Genomic DNA, 25,272 nt, shown 5'->3' with positions numbered 1-25,272 from the left:
GAAGCTGGACACGGAACGGACACTACTTGCCAGGGACATGGGCGGGGGGGACACTGGACAAAAAGAGTAGAAGAGACTCAGCGCACCAACAAACAGCACTTTTTGTGTGTGGTTTTCCGCCATCGTTGCTGGCTGCTGTCACTGTGCCTGTCTCCCGTTTTTATTTGCCGCCCTGCCTCTGGCCTGGCCTGAGCTCTGGCTCCCGGCGGAGGCTTTTCTGATTTCTGGAATGCTCTAGCCCACTCTCTGTGTGTGCCGTTACTGCGTCTGTGTGCGTGTCGTTTAATGTGAGCATGATTGCTCCTGGTTTCTAGTATACTGTGTTGCGACCTAGCGGGCCCACTCGCGGCCTCGGGTTTGTTCTGTATGTGCTTTGTTACTTCTGAGAATGCTAGACGAAAGCTCCGTGCGTGTTTTATGCATCCCGCTCTTCTTCTTTTCCGATTGGTTTGGTTGGTCGAATGTGTTAGTTCTCTGCTCGTTGGGCTGCGTTGTTGTGTGATTGAATTCCGCTTTCCGTTGAACGCAGTGAATGTTTCGTTTCGTTCTCGTGTTGCTGCCCGTTCGTTCTTACCCCTATATGTTAAACGTTTTTTTCTTTGAAAGCATGCTAATGATGTGATGTGTCATGTGATGTTCCCGGACACCGAGTGTAAGAGAGAGAAGAGTGATATGGCGATCAAATTGTTGTGCATACACCACGAACACGCATGCATGGGGAATGTGTTCCATTGGCTCCTCCAAATGGCTGCGCGTGTGTCCTTAGACACCCGATTGGAGCGCGCGTATCGCCTGCTTGCGCTGCTCTGGTACCTTCCTCCTATCAGTCTGTAATCATTTCAAATTCTGTCTGTCCTGTATTCGTTCTTTTCTTCTTTCCATTATCCTTTTCGAGATGTTTCCGTTTCAGTTACGCTCTGTGCATGCCCATCACTTTTTTATTCTGTGAATGTATCTTAAGAATTCATGTTCAAGGCTGCTCCTGCACTGTGCTAGTGACGTAGGTTTCTATTGCACAAAAGCATTCAATAATGCTGCGCGCCATTTTATCTTGTAGCACACAGAGAAGCAATGCACTGAATGCAATCGTTTGCTCCACACAAGCATATCTGCACGCACACGTTCGCACACTGCACCGAACGGATTGGATCACCTCTGGACGACGAGCCAGCGAGTGTGTGTAGAAAGCGCCATCGTGGGGACAGGTAGCCAAGGACACAGGACGACAGGACCACAGGAAGGACGCAGGTGCCGAGGGAGCTCGCTCGCAACGAAACTACCCTATTCCGCCTGCTATCCCCAACCTTCTCTCTCTCTCTCTATCTATTTCTTTCTCTCTCTCTCTCTCTCTATCTTTCCTCCGTCTTTATCTCCATCACTGCCACACACCACACCCTCTGTCCCCCAAAATGAACTAAAAAACCCACAGTTCCGATGACACCGATCATCGCCTTCGAGCGCCTGTTCTTCGCCGTCTTCGGGCAGACGTCACCGGACGACATCAACTCGCAGCGCTCGTCCCGTCCGGAGTGGACGGAGAATCTGTTCAAGATAGTATTTGGCATTTATATGTTAGTCTCCGTAGTAGTGCTCATTAATCTTCTTATCGCTATGATGTCGGATACCTATCAACGCATCCAGGTTAGTTGCCGGCGCGTGCTAAAGGTGCTGTTCTCTTCTCTTCTCTTTTCTCTTTTTCTTTCTCTCTCTCTCTCTCTCTCTTTCTTCCCTCTAACATGATATCTTTCTGACCCCCTTTCTGACACTACACACTGACACACTGGTCTCTCTCGTATTCGGAAACATCCGGATGGTTCCGTAAACGAACCCAAAACTCCCAAATCTTGTACCATCAACAACGACACACACGATCGCGATCCCGATCGAACATCGATCGAATCCTCCTGAACACCGAAAAACGCCCACAATAAACACCACACGAAAATCGCCTCCGACACCAACAGTGCGCATGAACCCCATACTGTCATTCGAGCTGCTCTTTTTCGCTGTATTTGGTCAAACCACCACCGATCAAACACAAATTGATAAAATGACACCGAATACAACACGAACACAACCGTATTGGACTGAGTATTTGTTCAAAATTGTGTTTGGCATATACATGTTGGTATCAGTTGTTGTCCTTATCAATCTGCTCATTGCTATGATGTCTGATACGTATCAGAGAATTCAGGTATCATTGTCAATTAAATGTTCAAAATGTTTACTTTCTCTCTCTCTCTATCTCTCTGTCTCTATTTATCTGTCCCCGTATCTCTCTCTCTCTGTTTATCTCTATCTCCCTACCCGAAATGTCCTTTCTACACGGTACAATTAGATTTCGTTCACTTGCGTGTCCCCGATTGGCAACACTACGTAGAAATCATGCTCCTCACCGAACCTCCGATCTTTGGTTACAGTCACCTACCGCCCTCTACATCCCCTCGATCCTTGAGTAGATCTCCCCGTTACTACTATACTTCCATCTTCCGGATTTGAACATTTCCCCGTTTGTAGTTTATTCTGGTAAGGTCGCACACGCTCAGGACGCAGGGAAAGGCAACTCGGATGCCACCGTTTGCCTTCCCCTAACCAGGCACACTGAGGGATTTGAAGGACGCTGTGCGGGACGGAAGTAGTCCGGGCCCCCCGCAGCCGTCCCATTCCGATCCAGCAATGGCCCCGGGGGTGTGCGTGTATTGACCAAATAAAATCATTTCGAAATTGTATTTACTTTTTGCGTTCCAATTGCGAGGCTTCCTCATCAAAAAGCCGAACGCTTTCTGCTTTGCCCCAAAACACAGCCAAGAGGAGTGAAGCTTTCGCCTCTCCCTGAAACCCGTACGAGGCTCAGGTGTCCCCGTTTGTTTGCGTATCGGTTCCATTCATCCATTCCACACACACCACAACGCTACTCAATCCATCACTCCAGTCCGGAAGCTAGATGCGGGTTTCCGCCGGCAGGTTACTAACGTAAGGTTCTTGTTTCCCTTTTCCCGAACACCCGCTCGTCCGTCTGCTTGTTGCGACCACCTCACACGCTCTAGGCACAATCCGACATCGAGTGGAAGTACGGCTTGTCGAAGCTGATCCGCAACATGCACCGAACGTCAACGGCTCCGTCGCCGATGAACCTCGTCACGACCTGGTTCGTGTGGATCGTGGAGAAAGTGCGGGTAAGTTACAGGGCCGGCCCCGCGATGGACCCGGTGTCCCAGTATCACACTGGTAAGGTATTAGTAGTGGCAACCCTGAAGCCACCACCCAGACACACACTAAAGATCGTTCACGATCCGGTCAGGGTAGGTACAAGCGGCTTGAAGGAGGTGAAGGAGCCAAGCCGAGGGAACACTAGAGAACACAAAGGACCGCGCAGAAACAGGACTTGTACATTTCGTTTCGTTTCCACACATACTGTTTCGGTCTCACTGATGCTGTCAAATAGGACTCTGCTCAAAATTATGGCTCACTCACTCACTTACACTATTTTTTACTCAAACCTCACTTCGATCTGTACAGCAGCTTCATTGACCGACCTAGTGACCACAGGATTAGGTGGGCCAGTGTGCCTCCGAGGTGTGTTTAAAAAGTTTTGGGAATTTTGTGTTTAAAAAAATATATTGGTTTACCAGGTCTAAAACTTGAAAATCCTGTTTTTGAACAGATGGCTCTCCCTTTCAATTTAGGCTTCCCATTTTTGGTGTTTTTGGTCTCATTACCTAGATTTGACATCAGGCAAAGTATATATTTCAGGTGAAAAAAAACCGATCTTTGAAATGTCAATGTCAGGTTGAAGCCATGTCAACTTTTGTACCTGAAAATGACGTTTATTTTTATTATTTTTCGGGAATTATTATTTTTCTGCTATCTCTTAAAGAAAACTGCTTTAGAATCGCATAAAATGCTAACAGGGGCTTGTTTTTGGAATATCGCAGAGCTTTAAGCGGTTTAATTTTAGATTTTGGCTTAACAAGGAAAGAGCGTCGGAGGACTCCAAAAACTTCTGATGGCAAGCTCTTAAAACCTGATGAAAACGTTACTTCAGATCGCTACTGACGACAAATGATCAATTTGAACCATGCATTGATCGAAAAACAACCAAAAGCCGTTTCTGTTTTCCAAAATGGAGACGCCTGGTGAGGCACAATGGCCATAAAACCTGGCGTCTCCATGACACACAAAGCAAAACAGGTTCAGGATACTTTCAAATCACTTGGATGGGAGCTGCTATCCCTCCCCGCGTTATTCACCAGACTTGGGTCTTTCCGAATATCATTCTTTTTCATCGATGGGACACGTATTGGCTGAGCAGCCCTTCGTTTTTCTACGAGGAAGTCCAAATTGGATGACTAATTAGTTTACTTAAAAAGTCGAAGAATTCTTTCGTCTGGGAATTCACGATTTAGCAGAGAGATAGGAGAAATATATATCTAGTGATGGTACATACTTTGAGTTAAATAGAGTTTTTCAGGGTTTTTAGGGTTTTTTACAAGTCTCGAAGCAGTTCAAAAAATTAATTTTGTGATATTGTTCAGCTCCTTCGTCGATGCCTTCTTTATCTGCTCAATCGTAGCGTGGCGTCATCCTTTCATGGTTTCCTCCAGTTTCCGGAACATCTGCTCGGCCCTCTGAGAACATTTTGAACCTCCGATAAACGCTGCTTTGGGCCAAAATAGCTTAAGATACATTCGGAACATATCCACGTACTTTATTTAGTTTTTCATACAAAACTTGATACGGATTCTTTACCAAATGACCGAATTTGTCAATTTGTGAGTAACATGAGTAGCTACAAAAAATCGAAATACGCGGAAATACAAAATTCCCAGAACTTTCTAAACGGCCCTCGTTTGTCAACGAAATGGCTCGCAAGCGGCGCAACGGTCCCCAATACTTTGGTCACTAGCGTCACATCACACGATTCGAACTCCGAACTGTTGCCAGTGCCAGTGACCGCGCCAGAGGGCGCCTATAGTTTTACATAAAAAAACTGCCAAAAATCACTAGATCACGCGCCATCAAATCCTTAACTTCTCTATCCTCAACAGGCCCGCTTAGTGAAGAAGAAGCGACCATCGCTGGTACAGATGATGAATCTCCACCGTGGACAGCAGAGTCCGCGCACCAAAGCAGGTGCCAAGTGGTTGTCGAAAGTGAAGAAAGGTCAGGTGGCTCCTAAAGGTGTGCACAGTAGACAGCATGCGCTTGTCTCTTTATTTTATTACTCTTTCTCTCCCTTCTCTGCCTATACTATTTCCGTTTATACTTTCAACTTCAACGCGTACGTATCGAGCCGCAAGGCCACGTTGTATCTTCTCGTTAGTGTTACATGTGTGACCCCAATGAACGCTAGAGCAAAGGTTCTGCAACTGGTTCACAAGAAGAACCTCTGCTCTAGAGACCGGGGCGTGATGGGGCTCTCTCTGGTAGTAGAAGCTGTCCGTAAGTTCCGTAAGACCTCATGCAGCTCAGGACATGTTCGTGTGCTATTGTCATGGTATTGTGTAAATGATTCATTCCTAGAGCATAATGTCGATGTGTGACTCTGTGTGTGTGTGTTAGTAAGTATTCATTGTAACGCTATGGATTGAGCTCATTTGTAGTGGTACTCCGTTTGGACCTCGGTAGTGGTATGCTTTTGTCCAATCATCTTAAAACCCCGCCATCGGACATGATACTAGTAGTAGACCCCAGTCGAAAAGGGCGGTTCTCGAGGGCAACCGTCGTTGAGTTGACTGACCCCGGGGATCCCTCGCGGATTGCGGGGATTGCGCGCGCATTTCGTAGCCCTAGACCCGGTGTAATGGTTGAACGGTTTGGATTTTGGATGTGTAACGTTGCAAGCACCGACGTATCACGATCAACCGAGCGACCGACCGATTCTTCAGCGTTCCGATTCGACCCATCTCAACTCGATCGCCCGCCGGACAAGCAGAACACCGTCACACTCACACCGATCCTTCCTCTGTCTTCCCAGACTCGACCGCGCTTTCCGCTATGCATCTGTCTCCTCTTGGCTCGCAAGTCAGTTTCACCACTGTCAATACGACCCGAATCGAGAACGTTGCAGACTGGGAAGCGATCTCCAAGAAGTACCGTGCCCTGGTCGGCCACGACTCCGAGGACGGTGGCTCGATGAAGGACTCCGAGGGCGATAATCACTCGGCCAACAACGCACCCGGAGGCAACGAGCCGCAGCAGCAAGCGGTTGGCAACAACGTCAACAAGGCCTAGACGCTGACCGCAGGACCTTCCCCCCAACAGCCCAGATCAATGCTACGCCAACTGCCAAATGAGCGAGGAAGTGTGCGCCGGAAGTAGTTTCTCCTCGGAAGCGATAGGATACGCCGTGTAGCTAGATAGCCCTTTCTTCACTAACTGGCGGACACGTTTTGTCACGGGTGCAATGTGTAAATAGAGTAACTTGCTGTGACACGCCCTGTGACCCTGCCAGACACCATTCACGCATCACGTTCATCGATTCACAACGAAGCCTCTTGCGATGTCCATGTTTTTTTTGTTGCTCTTCCGTTTGCTGTGTACATTCTCCTACAATAATTAAAACTAGTTTTATCGAACAGGACACTATTTTACGCTATACAGCAGCCATAGCTAGCGCAGGCAGAGCCGTTAACGTGTTGTAGGATAAATTGGGACGATGGGCTCAGATAGGCAGAAGATTCAGGTGAAAGCCACGCGTCATTTTTGGTGGATCCGTCGTTAAGATTCGGGCAGTTTCAGTACCGAATGGGAGACGTTGTTAGCAGGAAAAATTTAAAGTGAACAATTTTGTTTGTATCAGATGTAAATAATTTAATTTGGAAATCGATTCCGTACGCGATGTTATGTAAAAAAACATGGCGAGCAGAAATTACGACAGAATAGCCTTTGATAACAGATGAAAATATATTTTCTTGGCGTTTCTGTGGAGTTTTCTATGGGATTTTCTATGGAGAAAATAATAAATTATGCAATGATAAAATTTAACGCCCTTTCTTATAGTGTTTTGACTTTCAGAAAGAAACATTCTGGCTGTAAATTTCAAATTCCTGGCCGTGTAAAACAAAAACAACAGACCCCATGTAATACTAATATAATTGTTGTAATGTTACTGCAATGTTTATGGAAATATTCTGGTTTCCCTGTAAAAAAGTATTCACGTAACAAAAGCATTGATTTTTGCCTGACACTATGAATTATGAACATTTCGTGCTCTTCAAATAATTGGCCATCACAGATAAGGCTGCTTTTTTCTATGAACACAGTAAATAAAATATAAGTCTGTAATTATTTAGTTTGTTTCTGTGTCCGTTTAATTCTTTTACCTATAAAGCGCACATGATGAATTATTTTTCTCTAATACTTTGCCCATCATCGGTTGCAGAAGAACAACGAAAAAGGTAAAAAAACAAATTTCCGTGAACGGACTGTAAGCCACCTTACGGGTTTCTCTTCTGGATTAGTTTAAATGGGAAAAAGTGCCGTCCTCAGGTGGTACTAGAGGGGGTTTCATTAGCTTTGACAGTTTGCTCACCGTCCAGAGGAAGCGAAATAGACGTTGAAGACTCATTTAAAGTGGATTAGTGGATAATAGAATTGATGAACCTCGAAAATGCGGCCAAACTGGTGCTATTGGTTCCGGTATGTTTGTGCCATTCTTAGAGAGTGTCCCTTAATTTGCTTGTTTCATTTTTTCTCCCTTCATAGCATCGTATTGTGGGAAAAGCATACCACAGCATGAGGATAATCAGTCACTGGGATTTTTGAAATACATTTTTCTTAAAATAGTAATAAAGTATAAAGTAAGTGAATGTCAAACTTTTACTGAAGAGTATGGATAAGTAAAGCAGCGCGTCGCATTGTCTACCTATTTTCTCTAACACTTTTAAGCTTTCTTAAATGTTTCTTACGTCATACTGGATAAGATCGTGTAAACATAAAAAATATTCATTTATGAGAAGTTACACGGAATACACAGTCGGAACTCACACTTTTGTTTTTGTATACCATAAGTAGAATCACTATAGGCATTTGATATGCAAAATACGCAAACATTTACACCTAAGGCTGAAAAATATCAACACCAGAGCCGTAAATCAACATCTGTCCAGAGAACGATCCGTCTCAAGCAAGTACACCTAGCGCAGTTAATCCGCAGTTATCGAATCGTGCGGATCGTTCAGCACAAGTGATCCTTCGTCTGAAGTACTAGTGAAGTATGGCACTGTCCCGTGTTCTTTGGATTCTGTTGGTACTGTTGCCAGAGTTGATCGAAGGACAAAGCAAGAAGCTCGCTTGCAGTTACGAGCATCCACGAGCGCTCAATGCCGGCTATCGTCCTGACTACATTCCCGTCGAGCTATGCACACACGTGATCTTCAAAGCATTCGCATTCCCGCGGAGCGTTGGACGACAAATGGTTTTCGATGTAAGCTTATGTTCCTTGGTCCTAGCATTGCGTATACCTAGTTGTTTTAAATGGCTTTCAACAGGATACTGACAAGGCGGCATTCAGTCAGCTGGTGTCGGCTGTGCGCAAACGTTCCAATACTGTCCGCGTGGTGGCATCGATCGATGGATCGCATTATGAGTATTCAATCGTTTCCGGCGTTAACGTTCGTCGACGAGCATTTGTTCAGGCCGTCGGGACACTTTTGCTCGAGCTGGATGCCGACGCTGTCGAGATCAACTGGATTCAGAATGGCGGCTATTCACCAGAAAAGCTTAGCTCATATGCTTCCGATCGCATGACGAAGGTGATCTTACTGCAAGACCTACGACAGATCGTGATGGCTGCAAATAAGCGACTCGACGGTCGCAATCGAGAGCTCTGGTTTCGAGGGTCTATACACCAAGGAGTAATCGATGCTTCGTACAATGTGTTCGACATCTGCGACGTGGTCGATCACGTTACGCTCGAAGCGATGAATATACGTTTCACCATGTCGCATGCTCCCATAAACGGCACGGTTGAATCTAGTGATAGAAAAGGCGTACCAACTCGGCTGGATGATACGGGAAGTAGCATCGTACGTACTCTCAGGGATTCAAAAAACCACCTCAATCTTGATGTCCCATAAGTGCCATTTCAGACTGACGGCACGATAAGGTGGATCAACGATGGCTGTCCACAGAAGAAGCTACTACTTGGAATGGCGTTTTTCGGAATCGTCAAGAACTACACCCATTCTTCGCGTACATTTTTCGGTCCGAGCTACTCCACATGGGGTGCTTTTTTTAAAGGAATAGTATCGTATCGTGAGGTAAACGAATCCTGCATCTACGGTGCTTAAGCACATATTGATTTGCCTCTTCCGTCCAATATCTAGCTATGCTTATCGTTGTCCGAACCAGGATGGACGATTGGATGGGACAAATATGGCATGATGCCGTACGCATTGAGAGAACTTCCTCACGGCGAAGACGAAATCATGAGTTACGATGACGTGACGTCTCTTCGCTACAAAATGGACTTGGTGCAGGACAAGCGTTTGGGTGGCGTATACGTGGACTATGTGCATTGGGACGATATCTACGCCAGGTGCGGCCAAGCATACCCTTTAACATCCTACGTAGCGTACCGGCTACAGTCGATCCAGTCTGACATTGGATTCGCCATCGAATGGAGCTAGGAGTGACAGTTATTTTGTTTTGATAAAAAATACAAAACGTTATTCTAATATATGAACGGAATGGATTTCCGAAGTTCCAAACAAGTTTCTTCTTTACTTCCGCGGATTAAGGCATGCAGAGGTCTTTGACGTCAATAGACAGTTATTATTGGATTGGGAATTTCGCCAAAATAGCAGGTTTGATTCCACAGAGTAAACCTGACCGAAAGTGATCGTGTTGGGACAGGTTTGCGACGCGGATGACACACCCGAAACCTTCGGGCCGCGAAGGAGCACGTGCGATTTTGTTTATGTAAACTAAAACCGGTTTTGAGAAGCGCGTCTGCTCCAGCATCTTGTTAGCACTTTCTGCTTCACCTGATGACAGTTCTATCGCGCCTCTCGAGCCGATAACACCCAACGTCCATTATGGATTTGAAGGTCTATCGCCGGTGGTGCGCGCTTCTCGCCCTGTTGATTGTGGCGATACTGCCGCGGTTAATCGAATGCCAAAGTAAGCGGCTCATCTGCAGCTATTGGCCCGAACGTGCTGCCCAGGATGGCTACCCTCCGGACTATATTCCGCTGGAAGTGTGCAAGGATGTGATCTACAAAGGGTTTTGGTTCCCCAAAACCGTTGGTCGGCAAATGCTGTTCAACGTAAGCGATTGGCTGCCCAGAAGCAAGTTTTCCGTTGGTTTCAGTGAACGGTTTTCTGTTTCATTCGACAGGACAACGATAAGAGAGCGTTCAGTAATCTGGTGACCAGTGTTAGAAGGCGTTCAAACACCGCTCGTGTAATAGCATCGGTTAAGGGCTCTCAGATCGATTATTCCACCGTGGCCTCCATTAGCTCACGGAGGCGCGCTTTTGTGCAGGCCGTAGGGACACTGCTTCTGGAGCTGGATGCTGATGGAATCGAGATCAACTGGAACTACCCCGGAGGTACATCGGAGTATGGTGGATCCGACTACGATCGTATCTCGATGGTGCAGTTGCTTCAGGACCTCCGGCAGATGGTGACGGCCGCTAGTGGAAACATTCGGGGTCGGAACCGCGAGCTGTGGTTCCGTGTGTCTATTCATCCCAACGCGATCACGGATTCGTACAATGTACCGGAAGTGTGCGAACTGGCCGATTTCGTGACTGTCGACGCCAAGGAAGTGACGATAGGCGATTCACATGCTCCTATGCACAGCAAACCTGTCCAAGTGCCAAGAATAGGCGAGGCATATGGCATCAATTTACCGCAAACGATAGACACTAAATACGATATCGTAAGTAGATCGTGTGACCGTTCCGTTTAATGACGACTAACAGCGAACTTTCAAATTTTACAGACCGATTCCACACAGCTATGGATTGACAATGGATGTCCACCAAAGAAGATGCTACTGGCCATAGCACTGTTTGGTGTCTCGTACCAATACCAAAATACCTACGCAAACTTATTTGGCAGTTCGTTTTCCAACTTAAGGGGCCTTGGGGCCGAAAAGAAAATGGAGCCTTATCGTAAGGTGGGTTTCTAGGCTTATGGAGCTCGCTTTTAATCTCTGCGAAAAAATGGTTTGACATCCGGCTCCTTTCGTATAGGTCTGCGAATCAGTCAGACAGTATGGTTGGTCTCGTCGATGGGATCCCTACGGGCTGATGCCGTATGCAACCAGAATCGTGGGAAATGGCCAGGAAGAACGGGTTAGCTACGATGACGTCACGTCACTTCGCTACAAATTGGACCTGGTGCAGGAGAAGCGTTTGGGAGGCGTATACCTGGACTATGTGCATTGGGACGACGTCTACGGCAGATGCGGTGCTCAGTCCTATCCTCTGACGTCGTACATAGCGAGCCGATTGCAGTCGATCCCGTCCGACATTGGATTCGCCATCGAGTGGAGCTAGCAAGGATATGCTGCAAGCGAATTAGTCGAAAACTATTATGCACAAACTTATGAATATGAAAACTATTATACAAGAGAAAAAGGACAACAGACAAATTAAACCCTCTTATCAAAATTGTAAGTGAGGACGAAAAACTATGAATATTTGAAATGAATGGTAAATAAAACATGCAAAAAAATGTATGATTAATACACATTTGCAGCAAAACCCATTTGACCAGCCGTATCAACAACGATGCCGGACATACAGATACCAAAGACCATACAAGCTTGCGTCATTCGAATGTTAATTTGTGTTTTGAAGCTAGGTTCTCAAAAATTAATCACACGAAAAATGCTTCCTAAATCGCGATTCGGCTGGTCAGACCGTAGCTGAAGCTTAAAGGCACGTGCGGAATGTCTGATGCCAATCAGGTTTTACTAATAGCCATCTCTGGACGATCGATCAACGTTCTCGTGTAATATCTGACGACAGTTTTATGCCGACGATGGATTTCGGAGTGTAGCTCTGTGAAGACGATCATAAAACATTCGATCGGTGTTTGTATATTTGTATAATGTATGTCGGTTTCATAAACCGATTACCGTCTTCTAGCGGCCACATAAAAGCTGGAACTGAGAGTTGTAAGCTCAGTCAATGTTTGAAAAACAACAATATTTTGCTTGGTAATCAATTTTATTCATTTGAGAACTTGTTTTAAAATTCAACCCACTCCGTTCTTCTAAGAAAAAAAGACATCTTTGTTCATCAATTTATTGTTTTGTCATCAGGGTATGTGTTGTTTTGTAATGCTGTTATCTGTTTCTATTTTAAACCTTAACCACCAAATTAATAGAAGAAGGAACATCATTAACTTTTATGTCGTGTTTCGTGATCCCTACTCGAGCACAACTTTCGATATGTTTCGATAAAATAAAACTGCCTTCTTAATATTGGCACCATGTCCAGCTTTAGGCAATAAAGTGCATGGCTACCGTACCGTAGAGTAATTATGCAAACGATTCAAATGATACACGAAATTTAACAAATGGGACGCCGTTTCATGTCTTGGCTAGCAATTCTTTTTTCTCACTCCGCGATGCGGGTTTTTTAATGGGTTCCTTCCCGTGCAGTTGATTTAGGAAATTACAATCTTTGGTCCGTACGGTTTTTTTTTCCCTCTCGACACTTGCCACTCGCCGGTTGGCGGTAGCGCAAATTAGCAATTAATGTAGCAGAAAATTAAAAATATAAAACCGAACGATCAAAAGGAATTTCTTCTAATTTAGACCCGGGCATTGGGTTCGGTCACATTCGGCACCATTTGGTGCAACACCGTACCCACCCCAGCTCATTGTCCATTTGCACCGCAATCATTGCTCACTGAAGGCTTTTGGATCGAAAGCGAAGCTGCCATTTGCAGTGGGTCATTAAAAGGTACAAAAGAAAACTGTGCGCTGGTTGTTGTTTGTTGCATATTTATGACGATGTTGCGGACAATTAGACGCTGGCAAGATCTTTTTCGTTTCTTGTGGCCGCGATATCAGCGGCACCGGGAACAGATGTGCAGTTAAACACTCCAATGAGTTAGCGGAGGCTTATGCCGAGGATTCGAGTAATGCACTGTAAATCCCACGAAATTTGCATACTCAAACACGTGACGCTGGCGGCTGGAAGAGGCCCACCAGTTCCATGTTGGCAATTATTCAACTCTTACTAAATATTAGCTGTCAGGCTTTAATATCATATGGCCCTGCCAGACGTCCTGCGGTCCTTCCGACTCCTTTGGCAAATAGACGCCCATCTGACGCCCATTGGTCCGCTGGAACCGGTGTTAAAAATCATATTTACCGAGCTGAGAGCGTTTTAATAAATTTTATTCAAATTTCATAATCCACTCGGAAGGATGTGCGGTGCGGTGCGATGGTGCAAAACAAATTGTTCGGTCGGTACGAGTCCAAATAAATGTATGTGCATCATGTACGCATATAAAACCCGCCACGCTTTTAAACACAGGGCTGTGGGCCGGGAGTTAATTTCACACCAGCCAGCAGCTGGGCTGCCGGGACCGGGAAGGATATGCAAATAACGGTTCGCCGCCGATGCCTCTAATTTGCCTAAACAAACATTGATTGAAATGTCAGTGTCTTCCATCAGCGCACTGTAGTCCTTGCGTCCTGCTTCACACGAGAGATTGCTCTCTTTTCCTCCTTCTCGCTGAAGGATTCGATCAGACCTTCGGTTGGGTGTCCTTTTTTTGCTCGTATCAAATCTCCAAAAGCGACACCCCGAGACCGTAATGACTTATTACGGAGATATTTATTTATGTATGCAAATTAATCAAAACATAAATTGACTTTGCTCTGGGCCCGTGGCCCGAACGCTATGGGCTGGCAACCCAATTACGAACCTCACGCTCTGGCGACGGAAGGAAAAATAAGCCTGCCTAGAAAAGGAATTTTCCATCCTCGGTTTTTTTACGTGGGGCGAAGTTTTGTAAAGTTTTTTTTCCGTGCAAAGTTTTCAGCGCCTACGCGGTATGCAATGCGCAAGGCACCGAACGGCGTGCGGCCGTTTGCTTTTGAAAATGCCGCTTGGCAGCAAACTTTGTGTTTGAATGTATTTTTAATTTTATTCTATAAAGTTGATTACGACTTTTCGTTATAACACATTTTAGTAAACGGGATATACTGATCGTTCAGTTAAATGATAATTTTTTTGCATCCATTACGAACTAACGAAGAACTAACTGATCAGCCCAAATTAATACATGAATCCCCATCTTAGTAGTCACATTTTTTTCACGTCAAGCTGTCCATAAATTCTGCTTTCGGGAATCAATAGAAACCCGAAACCACAAGCAAGTTTCATCAAAAATTAGTCAACCATCTCTCCGGCGGAACCACGGTTATGTACGGAAACAACGCTCCCAAATGAATCGCTTCGTAGAAGTGACGACGTAGGATGGACAGATGCACTGTGCGGAATTTGTGTGGAATAGGGCGGCATATTTGGTTTTAGGAAGAATCTAAGGCCTTGTTTAAACATTTTTGTGTTCTATGCATGTGTTTTGATTAAATTTAACATTTTATGTGCAATACACATAAAATGTTAAATTTACAATAAATACACATAAAATGCAATACACATGAAATGTTAAATTTAACTTTAACTTTAAAAGGAAAAATAAGATTATGGTATTTTCGCTGCCTATTACCCAATTAAATGGAACGAATTTTAGAGTCACTGATATGTATTGCCCGAATGAAAGTGTCTTCTTCCCTGGAAGGCTAACTTCTTACTGACAGCTAATGGATTTTAAAATATTCCTAAAGCTTTCTATCAAATCTTTATCTACATTCAGAACAGTACTTGCACGTTCAGGATCTGAAAATATTCTTTCATTATACCGACTACTTCAAAATGCATATGCTCTCAAAGAAACACACAAATAACCTAAATTTTAATTGTAACGCCTAGTTTAGTTGCGCAAGGTCGCGCCAAAATTTTGTTGCATTACTAAAGTTGATAAACTGTTTTTTTTCGCAGTTTTCTGTACTAATTCCCGATAAAAAAGTACAAACAATGCCATAAACATGAATCGTATCTGTTTTTTCGTATCAATGAAGGATCCATTAACTTTCTATTGTACTATTATTATTCTACTTATTGTACTTATTCTATTCTATTAATTACCGTTGCAGAACTGTGCTAAAGATCGCGTTAAAGTAGCTAATAAAAAGTGGTTTTAAAGCATAATTTTTATCACTCTTTCGACTTTGACTGATCAATTCTCGAAATCTCTGCATCGCAGTCGGATTGATTATAGATAAATTATCTATTTTAGGAAAATATAACTACTAGGTGTGTGCGTTGAGAATCTGAATTTTAAAAAGATGGCAGTACCTGCCGATTGGGACTTCCCAGTTTTGCTGTTCATTCATCATTTCCTTGTTTTGACATCAGGTAAATGATTACAGGTCGAAAAATAAATTATTTCGGTGTGCAACCCATCATTTAAAGGGTTAGACCATGTCAGTTTTTGTCCCTGAAAATGACGTTTTGCGGGGATTATTATTTTTCTGCTCCTCTTGAAGAAAGCTGCTTCGGAATCACACCAAATGCTTGTCGGGACTTGTGTTTGGAAGATCGCAGTGCTTTAAGTGGTTAAAAAATCAAAATGGCGATTTTGACTATTGACAAAAAAAAGCGTCCAAGGACTCCAAAAAACGGACTTTCTGATGGGACAGAAAGGTGTGGTGTTTCACAAGCTCCTAAAATCTGATGAAAACGTTAATTCCGATCACTACTGACAACAAGTGATCAATTTCAGCCATGCATTGATCGAAAACGACTAAAAAACCGTTCCAGTTTTTTTAAATGGAGGCGCCTAGTTGCCCGTGGAATCAAGCACCAGGCGCCCCAAAGAGCAAACCAGTTTCAGGAAATTATCAAATCACTTGGATGTGAAAGAATTCTTCATCTTTTTAAGTAAACTAATTGGTCATCCCATTTAGACTTCCTCGAAAAAAAAACAAAGGGCTGCTCAGCCAATACGTGTCCCGTCGATGAAAAAGAACAATATTTGGAAAAAGCCAAGTCTGGTGAATAACGCGGGGAGGGATAGCAGCTCCCATCCAAGTGATTTGATAGTATCCTGAAACAGTTTTGTTTTTTGGGGCGCCTGGTGCTCGGTTCCACGGGCCACCAGGCGTCTCCATTTAAAAAAAACTGGAACGGCTTTTTGGTCGTTTTCGATCAATGCATGGTTCAAATTGATCATTGGTTGTCAGTAGCGATCAGAATTAACGTTTTCATCAGGTTTTAGGAACTTGTGAAACACCACACCTTTCTGTCCCATCAGAAAGCCCGTTTTTTGGAGTCCTTCGAAGCTTTTTTTTGTTAAGTCAAAATCACCATTTTCAAATTTTTTAACCCATTCAAAGCACTGCGATCTTCCAAACACAAGTCCCGACAAGCATTTGGTGCGATTCCGAGGCAGTTTTCTTCAAGAGTAGCAGAAAAATTATAATCCCCGCAAACCGTCATTTTCAGGCACAAAAGTTGACATAGTTTAACCCTTTCAATGATGGGTTGCAAACCGAAATAATTTTTTTTTTCGACCTGAAATCATTTACCTGATGTCAACACAAGGTAATGATGAATGAACAGCAAAACTGCGAAGTCCCAATCGGCAGGTACAGCCATCTTTTCAAGTTCCCGATTTTTGACGCACACACCCAGTAGATAAATTATCTATTTTAGGAAAATATAACTAAAATTCTCACTTTTTACCCCCCTATTATGGATCTCGAACGGAAACTCTACCGTCGAGTGAACACAACAAAAGAGAAAGCCGAATACAGCAAAAGAGAGGGCAGAAAGAGAAAGCTGTATCAAAATGAACTCAAAATGAACGGAATGAACGTTCGAGGACTCGAATCGAGTTCTATGATAGGGGGGTTAAAGTTGGTTTATGATCGCCTTTTCCCCACAGTGCGATGGAATTTTGTCTGGCTGTGGCATAAAATTTACTCACTCTACAACGCAGTCTTCTCACTAAACAGAGAAGGAAAACGTGTCGTGAGACGTGATATTCTCACCACTCGGCACTTCCAGTGAGTTGCCCGGCGTGAGTGCCCGAATACACGAAGCTGTGACTAAAGAAAAGGCCGAAACAAAATGGTAGCAACCTCAAACGAACATTTTTGTTGTTTCTCACTCTTACTCACCAACACAACGTCACAATCTCGCTTGGTGACTATTAACACACACATGCAAACGCTGGTTCGTCCATCCATTCCAATGGGTGAAAGGAGGCGGAGCTTCCCACTCGGAACCGGTTGTAAGTGTGTGTAAGTGCTGCTACACGGATGTGTGCGTGCAAGGTTTTCAACGCTAAGCACATCTCATACAAGGCACACATTTGCGTTCAGTTGGGAAACGTACGCCCGAAGGCTCGTACCGTGGAATTCGGGACCTCTTCGTTTGGTTGGGAAAGCGGGCGAAAAGCGACGCGAAAATTTACACCCCGCACCCCCGCGACACCCTCATCCTGTCACAGACCCCTACGCAAAATGATAACATTTCGGTAGAAGCCACTAGTAGCCAAGGAGTTCGGGTGCGTTAATCGGATCGAAAGGTGCAACGAGAGTGAGAAACGTCGCGAAGTGCAGTTCTGGTGATGGCGCGCCGCGTGTGACGTTTGCCGTCGGCAAATTGGCAAATCCTTCTGCTGGTCCAGTAAAAGAAGTGCTCCGTGGGACAACTCTCGCCGAAGCGATAGAATCCACCAGCCGGGAATGGCAATCTGGTGTTGAACAGTTGCGACAGTTGGGGAGTGTGCTGTTTGTTGACCCGTGTTTTAGGAGGTGACTTTAGGCTGCTAAACGGCGACAAAATTGAGAAACACAAACGGAAAAGAGTGACCGCGAGCGGGCAGCGTGTGGCCGGTGCCACGCGGCCACGATCCGCGCACCGGATGCTGCTGGACACGGGCCCCGCGGCCGCGGCCGCCGCCGCCAAGGCAGCGACGGACTTTTCGATCGCGGCGATCATGGCACTGCGGGAGGGCTCCAGCGGGAGCCCTCTGGAAGCAGTTTTCGTAAGTGGCAAGTTTGTTTTCAATTTTCTTCCTCTTTCACGGGCGCGCAGGCGTTTGCGAATTGTGCAGAAACAGATAATAAAACCTGAACTCGTGCTCGTAGATTGTTTTTTATTCACTAGAGCAGAATGAAAGACCTTTTCTTGTGAATTTTTGTTTTATTAAACTGTCAAAAAGCTCAATACAAAATTTTAGTATAGGAAGTAGATTCCGTGTCGATGGAACTTCTTACTCTTAAGGAGTGATCCAATCAGAGATCTATTTTTCAATACTTTCATAATAAGTTAACCTCTGTGCTGCCAAACCATTACTCATGCAACGGAACGAATAGGAGTTCGAAAGAGCGACATCTGGTGAATATTGACATTTTCGAGATAGTCGGATGGCACAGTTTTGACCGGTTATGGGATGTGTGGTCGAGCGTTGTCATGTGGAAAAAATCAGCTTATCATGTGTTCGGTCCCATTGTGGTTCTTTTACTGGCCAAAGCTTTGCTTCAAATGCATCAATTGTTGTCGATGGGATTGTCCATCAATAATTTCTGTAGCTTTTGGAAGCTCAAAGTACACCACACCTTTCATATCCCACCATATGCACAGCGTAACCGTTGCAAAGTGAATATTTCGCTTTGGTCGCGATGGACCTGGTTCAGGTCATTTTGCGTTTAGGATTGTTGTAAGAACTCTCCTTTTCTTCATAATAAAATAAAAATAAAGTACTCCCCGCAAAAACACTCTACCAGGAACACAACTTGACATGTTCAAATGCTTAAGAAAGGTGTTATTTACCCTTCAACAAAAAAATCTTGTACTGCGTTGGATGCGTAATGACTGTAGCTGTCAAACACATATTTCATTAAAAAAAAATTCTGACATTTGTGACAAAATTTGTGAAATTTGTGAGTAATGCCATCTTTTGTAAAACCGAACCAATTATTTTGCACATCCAATAACAACTAGAGTTGTATTCATCGCTTCAATTTTGTCGTGATCCCAATGTGAAGTTTCAATTCAAGATTATGCAATTGTAAAACGAACTTTAGGAAACTGTAATGCTTAGCAAAATAAGTAAAACTGTGTTTCGTTTGCTCAACCCTGCGTTTGAGAAGCTGTATCAAAGTAAAGTAGTAACAATCTTGTTTCTTGAAAGACAGCGAATATACCAATCTATCGAACGAAAAACGGAAACCAGCAAGAGGCCAGCGGGAGATAAGGAGCCTCAATTCTGACCCGCGTTTTTTGTTGTGCGTTCATTAGGACACACTAATTATGAGGCGCAGCCGGCAATAATTGCTATCGCCGCACTAATTGGCGTTGACGTGTTGGTTTTGACGTATATTTATTGTTCATAACGGACCGGAAGCCGTGTCACAGTGTCGAGTACGGGACACTTTCGATGACTAAATTAGTCCGATCGAGCGATCCGATCGCGATTTCGGGTTTAAATTAGCTTCCCGAATGAAGCCGAGTAAGACCGGCAGCCAATCGACAGGCACGAGCTTCGAGTCGATCAAAGTGCCAAACTGTCACCCGCGGGTCGCTGGTCCCGTGGGTCGATCAACATGAACCGCTCCTACCCGGGATGGGGGGGCCTGAGGGAATTCCGGTGCCCATAGAGTTGCATAAGGTTTGTACCGGGCGTCGGCGCGGCGGGCGGTGTAATGTTGCAACATAGACACTTAATTGAATTGCGTCACTGGTGGAGGCGACCACCCACCCAGGTGTGCCGTCGATGGCGGCCAGCCATCGGGCCCGGGCCAGCCTCCCAATGGTGGCTGGCGTTTTAATCGGGCCGATAATCTATTTAAAATTGATTTATACCGTTCGGTGCGGAATTTGCCTATCGCGGCCACCCTCTGGGGGTCCCAGTGGTGCGGAGGAGCACAGGCAGCCGTTGAGGGGGGGCGTTATGTTTGCGCTAAGCGCAAACAAGGCGGACAGTAGCCTGTCATAACTCAGGTCGCAATCAGCGAGCGGGCTTCGAGGCGCCAAACGAATGGCTCTAATGGCCGGCCTGGCAGACTGGCAGACTGGCTGGAGGCCTTCGTTGGGCCTTCTGAAAGGCTCTAATGAACTCAGCGGGAGGAATTTTCAACAATTCGCTGATTTCGAGCCAGCCTGATTGATACGCCTAGGGTGCATTCTTGCTGCGCCACGGTGTTTGGAGTGGCCCAGCTGGATTGTGGCGTATGTCTTATCACAACTGTTTGTGATACGATTTGAATCGGTAACCAAAATTCTTTTGTTGACATTTTATGCACATTAAGAAAATTAATATACATTAATATGCATTGATAATAAACTGTGCTAATGGATCGCTTTTGCACCTGAGCGACTAGTTTTCAGAAAATAGAGTTTTAACTGAATATTAGCTTAAAACTCACTCAGATAATTGTTGTCTTAAGAATCCATTTTTTCCCCCATTGTTCATGGAAAAAAAGTACTGCTTCGTTGACATTTATTGATAAAAATGTAAGGCATTTCTAATTTCTAATTGATCCAAAACTGTTCCTCAGAACAATTAGCTCCTTAAATATGCTTTAGCATATGTGTTAATCGAATGGTGATAATTGTGGTTGATGGTTACGCCTAATCGCCTATCTTTAAAGAAGATCAACTTTTGAATGTTAAACATCACACCAAACGATACGGAAATTCGTTTAACAATGAAAAAATGCACAAATTAATTCAATCATAGCTTCGGAAATTGTTTGCTCAATACGCTTAGCCGGGTCATAATTACTTACTATGGCTACAGTATTTATTTTAATTATTTTATTATGGAACGAACGGTGTATTATTATCTATTTGGATCCACACCGGTGCCTTCTCGGCCGAGGCAGGACTCAGATCGGGCACGATAGTCGAACTATAAGCCCTGGCATGCCAGCGGCCTATTCGCCGATGGTGCGAACAGTTCGCACTTTACATAGGTGGTGCCCATCATTATCATTATCGTCAATCGCCATTCCCGAAACGGGCCCTTTTACCAACGGCCGCGAACAGTCGCTCGACGATAGGGATGAAGTGGATGGCTCTAGCGAAGAGCTAGCCGAAGCCGAACTCGAGAAGGAATATCGGAAACAGGAGAAAAAAGTTAGAGAACAAACTAATCGGCAAACTTACCCACACACACTCACACACGCAACGCCGCAAAGGGGGCTAGAAAGTGAAGCTCCTTGCACTCCAAACGGCCCGCGGCTCAAGTGGTAGCTCAACATAAAGCAAAGAAACATAACGGAAAACCAGCAAAAAAGTAAACCGAACCATTAAAGAGACCGCGCCCGGCGTTGACGGCGGAAGGGTTGGCCGTATAGTTGGAAGCTTCAGCCCGTTGACAGTGAGTTCCTTTCGTGCGTGAGCAGCCCCCCCTCCGAGGGCCAGTGTTGCGTGAGTTTAGGGGCGATTAAGGGTGGGTTTTTAGGGTGGCAGAATATCGGCATTCGGAGTAATAAAGTGTGTGTTGAATAACGCTGAGCTCGTTAAATGGGAAATCCTTCTTGCTTCCTGGCGAAGTTGATTTCCCATTTTCACTTCGACGCAACCTTCTGCCGAAGGTCTGCTACAATCATGCAGTACGGACATTCCAAGCCGGGCTAGGTCGTTCCCATAAAAGTGTCAATTAAAACAATGAATTGTATCGAGTTGGTTCCGTTCGTCGTATCTCACACCTGATGCTTCCGTCTGGCTGTCTGTCAAAATAAGGCGAAAGTCATGCGCACCCCCCCGCGGGGGTTTGGGTTTATAGCTCGCTTCTTCCCGCGCTGATCGCGATGTACGGATGTGGCCATCGCGATCAATACTCTCGCTTTTATCGCGAAGGTTGTTGTGGAGAAACTCGCGCCACTTCGGGCCGAAATCAATGCTCATTAATTTTCACCACCCTCGGACTCGGTTTGGTTCGGGCATGTTTTACACCCGATTGAGTTTTATGGGTTGTAAAATGGTGACCAATAAAGGGGTATGCGATAAAAAAATGCCGAGAGGCCTTGTACACAGGTGGAAGTGAAACACGCTTACATAAACGAACGGACCGGGTACCGGGGGCCGAAATTATTTTAAAGCCACTTTTGTTCGCCTGTTCTTTTCCCGCCCAAAAAAAGAGTCATTGTGGAAACAATGGCAGCTCGAAACACACGCAGAAATGAAACATTTCATCGCGCAAACGCTTTCATAATCCTAAGCCTTTAATTAGTGTCCGTGACATGGACAAACAGAAAACCATTTAAAGATGCAACGAGGATCGGCACAATTAGGCGGCTGGCAAGCTCACGAATTTAAGCAGAAAAAAACCCACCAACACACACGCACAACTATGTTGGCCCACTACACGTCGTTTGCATAAATGTATTTCACTTAGCTCCGTGTTGCCGCGATGGGTTCGCGGCCGATCATGAATATTTCGTTATGGAAAAACCTGTTTGTGTGGCGCTGACGCTGGCCACAGAGTCTGCACGCCTTTGGGCGATGTGTATTTATTTACCGCAACCCGACCACCCCGAACATGTGCTAAATGTCTCTATTGTTCTTGTGCATACCTCTGGGCGGCGGTGGCCGCGGGAAAACGTGTGGGGTGGGATGAAAATTTAAAAAATAATGCTTCAAAGCTACATAACGAAACATATTTGGATTGGAGCGCAGTTTTGTTTTTTATTGTTTCACGCCTAATTTAATGTATTCGCTGTCCGTGGCAACGATGGAATGATAGAGAGAGGGAGAGCGAGAAAGAGAGATTGGGCTGCGAACGGTAATCGGAATTAATTTATGCGTATTAATGTTTGATTTATTAAACAAGCCATAATCGTCGTGTTAATGGAATATTTAACTAGCTCCGGATGCTCGTCTGACCGCTCTCGAGAAGTGGTGGGCCATTTTGGTGGTCAGCTTTGTTTTGGAAGCACAAAAAATTATGTGATGATAAAAGCAGTTGCAATCTGCCAAAAAGGCTCATCCCGAAACTGTTTCCTTCGTTCGAAAACAGGTTCCCAGAACTCGTCGTCGGTCGATCGAATATCCGAGCCGGAAGACGACGGTGGCGATGACGGCGAGGGCGACGTGGACGTGGAAGAGTGCAGCGATTCGGAGGAGCCCAAATCGACCGACAGTGGGCGCGTGACCCACTCGCGGACCACCGACACTCCGAACAGTGGTTCCGTGTCGGACGAGGAACGATTAACTCCGGAACCGGCGCAGGTAAGCGAGCGGATCGTGGCCCCAGGACCACAGAGAGGCGCGGTGGCCAGACTGCCGTGGCTGACCCGCGTGCGGTGCGTTTTCGTTCCAGAAGCGGCCCACCATCGTTGGATCCTGCAACTCGGACGATCTGCAGCCGGTCCAGTGCCACCTGGAGACGAAGGAGCTTTGGGACAAGTTTAACGACCTCGGCACGGAAATGATCATCACCAAGACGGGCCGGTAAGTGTTCTAAAGGGGCTTCTATCCTTCTTTTTCGCCCCCGAGGCGGACAAAGACGATGCGGAAGTGTTGGAATTAGGAGCCACTTTGCGGGTGGAAATTAGGGATCATAAATCATTGACAGTCGGCCCCCGAGGCAAACTGCAGCTCGGAACACTCTTTTTCCGGATGACGAACTTTCGGAACGGGCACGGGATTTCAGGGGGGGATCAATGCTTGCATTGGTCATTAGGCAGGATTATTAGGAGTGGAATTAGTTGCGTACGACAGGATCATCACAGCCCGGACATCCTCCGGTGGCTTTTCTGTTGTCCGTTTTTTCCCTTCTTCGGTAAAAATGGGTTTCAACGAGCGAAGCGCAGTGGAAACGATTACAGTTTATTATGTACATGATTCTAAATATGTTTTTAAGCTTTACGGAGAAAAAATGTGCATATTTCTGTTCTTATGGTTAAGTTATTCGCCAGCATAACATCTTCACTAAAGCGGACTGTAGTTCATTCTGGCATGACTTATAAATGGACCAGAATGTATTAGGAACGTGAATCATTTATGTTGTTCGAGCTGAAAGCAAAACATAAGCATATTGAAAGGATGCACAAGCCGATTCGTTGTTTACCTTTATCATTTATCTGGAAGCTATTCTAGAACTCAAAGATTCAAAGACACCATCAAGACACTCAAGAGAATTCAACTTAAAGATACCATCAAGAAACTAATGCATCAAGCTCAGAATTAATTCATTATAGCTTCAATATTTTATTATATCTCTCATGTCGGTTGGAACAGTGGACAAAAGTGCCCAGTTCACATAACATATACAGGGTTATCCATTTTATAGTTTCGATACCACAGGACTGGCACTTTACAGTTTTAGAATATATCTGTCATCTCAAGTGTTAAACGTAAATACGTTTCCAGTTAAGTCTTCGTCCAGTTTCTTCAATCAATTGAAGAGAGACTGTTGCCGGCGCGCATTATGGGCTGGCGGCGTCGTAGGACCCTATTTTTTCGATAACAAAGAAGGGAGGACCGCTACAGTCAATTTCGAGCGAATACTACCAGATGATAAATTTTTTTTTAGGATCTGCAGTTGAAGATATGCTATGACTAAAGATTAAAGATTATGCTACAATTCAATTAAAAGCTATGTGGTTTCAGCAAAACCGGGTAAAGAACCTCACAACACTAGCGGTTTTCGATGCCTTTTGGCCATGTTTTCTAAGCTCCTTGGCAGCGCTGACATTTTGAATAGCGAGCAGGTACAGATACATCTAATTTAGCAAGGATTTAGGTGGACATCTTAAAAGTTGTTTTGTAAAAAGAAGTTTAAAAAAACCTAAAATATGAGATTCTCTATGAAAGTAAAACCGATTTTGTGTATTAAGAATTGATTCTGGTTATGCTTCGCCAAAAATTATAATGAACTAGCAGTTCCCGGCGCGCGTCGCTGCGCCTCATTTCATCCTTATTTCTCGATTAGGAGGCGTTTCAGAGGACTTCTTGGTGACGTATCCGATCAGCTTCCCTTTTCGCTTCCCGTTACTCCTACTTTTCAGACGATCGGGCTAACCGGTGACGTATTTGTTCAGTTTCCCTTCCCGCCTCCCGTTACTCCTCTGTTCCAAATGATCGGGCTTCCCGGTGACGTACCCGATCGGCATCCCTCCTCGCTTCCCGTTACTCCTCCGCCTCGGACGATCGGGCTTCTCGGTGATGTATCCGATCGGCTTTCCTTTCCGATGCTGAATTTTTATGTTACGTT

At 45.0% G+C, this 25,272-nt stretch overlaps 4 protein-coding genes across 4 annotated transcripts in view; all 4 read left to right on the top strand.

Moving 5' to 3' along the window:
• Positions 1-6,379, top strand: part of LOC128270640 (poly [ADP-ribose] polymerase tankyrase-1) — a 34,355-nt gene extending 27,976 nt beyond the window's left edge. Inside the window, exons 10-13 of the mRNA XM_053008049.1 lie at positions 1,430-1,641; positions 3,048-3,176; positions 5,049-5,181; positions 5,978-6,379. Coding sequence (XP_052864009.1) covers positions 1,430-1,641; positions 3,048-3,176; positions 5,049-5,181; positions 5,978-6,234 — 731 coding nt within the window. The 3' untranslated portion in view covers positions 6,235-6,379. The remainder of the gene's footprint in view (positions 1-1,429; positions 1,642-3,047; positions 3,177-5,048; positions 5,182-5,977) is intronic.
• Positions 6,380-8,218: 1,839 nt separating this feature from the next.
• On the top strand, positions 8,219-9,632 carry LOC128270639 (endochitinase-like). Its single transcript, XM_053008048.1, has 4 exons — positions 8,219-8,428; positions 8,493-9,029; positions 9,093-9,263; positions 9,330-9,632. Exons 1-4 carry the CDS (start codon positions 8,219-8,221, stop codon positions 9,630-9,632), a joined length of 1,221 nt encoding a protein of 406 aa, XP_052864008.1.
• Positions 9,633-10,040: 408 nt separating this feature from the next.
• On the top strand, positions 10,041-11,510 carry LOC128270638 (endochitinase-like). Its single transcript, XM_053008047.1, has 4 exons — positions 10,041-10,271; positions 10,343-10,888; positions 10,952-11,128; positions 11,205-11,510. Exons 1-4 carry the CDS (start codon positions 10,041-10,043, stop codon positions 11,508-11,510), a joined length of 1,260 nt encoding a protein of 419 aa, XP_052864007.1.
• Positions 11,511-17,970: 6,460 nt separating this feature from the next.
• Positions 17,971-25,272, top strand: part of LOC128270637 (T-box protein H15-like) — a 51,474-nt gene continuing 44,172 nt past the window's right edge. Inside the window, exons 1-3 of the mRNA XM_053008045.1 lie at positions 17,971-18,100; positions 23,074-23,285; positions 23,377-23,507. Coding sequence (XP_052864005.1) covers positions 17,971-18,100; positions 23,074-23,285; positions 23,377-23,507 — 473 coding nt within the window. The remainder of the gene's footprint in view (positions 18,101-23,073; positions 23,286-23,376; positions 23,508-25,272) is intronic.

This window comes from Anopheles cruzii, chromosome 3 (genome assembly GCF_943734635.1).
Source record: "Anopheles cruzii chromosome 3, idAnoCruzAS_RS32_06, whole genome shotgun sequence".
NCBI classification, from domain to species: domain Eukaryota; kingdom Metazoa; phylum Arthropoda; class Insecta; order Diptera; family Culicidae; genus Anopheles; species Anopheles cruzii.
Note: the sequence above shows the minus strand (reverse complement) of the source record. Positions and strands in the feature narration are given on the sequence as shown.

What these genes read in the sequence shown, in the direction of transcription:
- LOC128270639 (XM_053008048.1), top strand. Translation starts at nt 8,219, where the DNA reads ATGGCACTGTCCCGTGTTCTTTGGATTCTGTTGGTACTGTTGCCAGAG. An exon ending in ATGATACGGGAAGTAGCATC is followed by an intron (nt 9,030 to 9,092) that starts GTACGTACTCTC and finishes GTGCCATTTCAG; the next exon opens with ACTGACGGCACGATAAGGTG. An exon ending in GAATAGTATCGTATCGTGAG is followed by an intron (nt 9,264 to 9,329) that starts GTAAACGAATCC and finishes TCCAATATCTAG; the next exon opens with CTATGCTTATCGTTGTCCGA.
- LOC128270638 (XM_053008047.1), top strand. Translation starts at nt 10,041, where the DNA reads ATGGATTTGAAGGTCTATCGCCGGTGGTGCGCGCTTCTCGCCCTGTTG. An exon ending in TAGACACTAAATACGATATC is followed by an intron (nt 10,889 to 10,951) that starts GTAAGTAGATCG and finishes CAAATTTTACAG; the next exon opens with ACCGATTCCACACAGCTATG. An exon ending in AAATGGAGCCTTATCGTAAG is followed by an intron (nt 11,129 to 11,204) that starts GTGGGTTTCTAG and finishes CCTTTCGTATAG; the next exon opens with GTCTGCGAATCAGTCAGACA.